The sequence below is a fragment of the Pteropus vampyrus genome, unplaced genomic scaffold (assembly GCF_000151845.1).
Source record: "Pteropus vampyrus isolate Shadow unplaced genomic scaffold, Pvam_2.0 Scaffold3245, whole genome shotgun sequence".
Lineage (NCBI taxonomy): Eukaryota > Metazoa > Chordata > Mammalia > Chiroptera > Pteropodidae > Pteropus > Pteropus vampyrus.
The window spans coordinates 2,702-4,323 of NW_011892026.1; the positions used below are offsets into that span (position 1 = coordinate 2,702).

A 1,622-nucleotide genomic window follows, 5' to 3' on the forward strand; every position below is an offset into this window, starting at 1 on the left:
GTGTGCGTGTGCGTGTGTGTGTGTGTGTGTGTGTGTGTGTGTGGAAGAGTGGGCTCCGTGTGCCTCGGGGCTGGGCTCAGACGTCGCTTCCCCACAGGGCCCGCCGAGGAAGTGGAACCGCGGGTCTCCCCAGATGCCGTGCTGGGTGCTGGGATGCTGGGTGCCGTGGGGGATGGGCAGGTAGGCGTGAACGTGTCCATCAGTGTGTAGGCCTGGGGGGGGCGCGTTCAGGACGGCCTGGGCGTGGGGCAGGGTGGGTAGCCGGCTCCTGTGCCCTCAGGATGGCTTACGGCAGCAGCTGCAGGCCTCGGCGCTCCCTGACAGTGTCCCCGACCTGCAGAACATGGCCCTTCTGCTGGACAAGCTGGCCAAGGAGAACCAGGACATCCGGCTGCTGCAGGCCCAGCTGCAGGTGGGCGGGAGGGGCCGGGCCGGGCCGGGCCGGGCCGGGCCGGGCCGGGCGTCTGTCCTGGTGCCCTCCCCCAGAAGAAGCTCCCTGTGTTTAGCCGCACGCCTTGACCCTGGCCCTTTCCCACTGCACTCAGGTCATTGTCCTAGGTCCCCTCCCACTCCTCATGCTAGGGTTTAGGACGGGGCCGGCGTAGCTGTGTCATGGGCGTGCCGCCTGTGACTGGCGTGGTCTGCAGGGAGCACTGTGTGGGGAAGGATCGAAGGACCAGCCAGGGCGCCAGTGAACGAAGCTGTGTTGGTTAATAACGTCTGCTCCGGGCTGGAGGAGGGAAGCAGGGTGACGAGTGCCACGTACTGGCTGTCCTTAGGTGAATCGAAGTGTGGGCTTCTATAAGGACGAAGCAGCTGAGGCCTGTGATGGAATTTGGGGCCCCCCGAGTCTGGTGCAGGCTGCAGATGGGGAGGAGGATGAGAACCACATCCTCCAAATGTCCCAGGCCGTAAAAGGGCCTTGGGCCACCTGCTCCCCATCCTGGAACGGGACTGGGGTAGAAGGCAGCGGGCCCCTCCTGAGAGGACCCTCCTGTGTGCCCTCCACCCCGTGTCCATTCCAGGCCCAGAAGGAAGAGCTTCAGAGCCTGATGCGCCAGCCCACAGGGCTGGAGGAGGAGAATGCCCAGCTCCGTGGGGCCGTGCAGCGTGGCCAGGCCTCCCAGCGGGCCCTGGAGGCCGAGCTGCAGCAGCTGCGGGCCCGGCTCCAGGGGCTGGAGGCCGACTGCGTCCGGGGCACAGACGGGGTGTGCCTCAGCTGGGGCAGAGGCCCGCAGGGTGGCAGGGTCACCAAGGAGGAAGGCCCCAGGGGGCAGGAGCCGGGACCTGGCTTCCCGCAGCAGAAGGGAGGGCTAGAGGCAGAGGTCCAGGCACTGAGGCACGAGTTGGAGAGGCAGCAGCGGCTGCTGGGGTCTGTGCAAGACCTGGAGCGGGGCATGGGGGACGCAGGCCGCGGGGACCCAGCCCACACGGGCCTGGCCCAGAAGCTGCAGGGCCCGGAGGGCTGGGGCCAGCACCCTGGGCTCTCTGCCAATGCGTCGGAGGCCTGGCGTCACGGGCTCCCCTTCCAGAGCTCCAGAGAGCGCGGCGGAAAGGAGAAGTGGGGGGCTGGGCGGGGGGCCCGGAAGGCTGAGCACTGGAAGCAGGAAAAGGAGGAATCT

The 1,622-nt window shown here is 67.7% G+C and overlaps 1 protein-coding gene across 1 annotated transcript; it reads left to right on the top strand.

Moving 5' to 3' along the window:
* Positions 1–6: 6 nt before the first annotated feature.
* LOC111734666 (pre-B-cell leukemia transcription factor-interacting protein 1-like) lies at positions 7–1,616 on the top strand (the record flags this gene model as incomplete). Its single annotated transcript, XM_023526724.1, has 3 exons — positions 7–180; positions 281–412; positions 1,026–1,616. Coding segments are annotated over exons 1-3 (750 nt in total), but the record flags the coding sequence as incomplete, so codon positions are not given.
* Between the last annotated feature and the right edge of the window lie 6 nt (positions 1,617–1,622).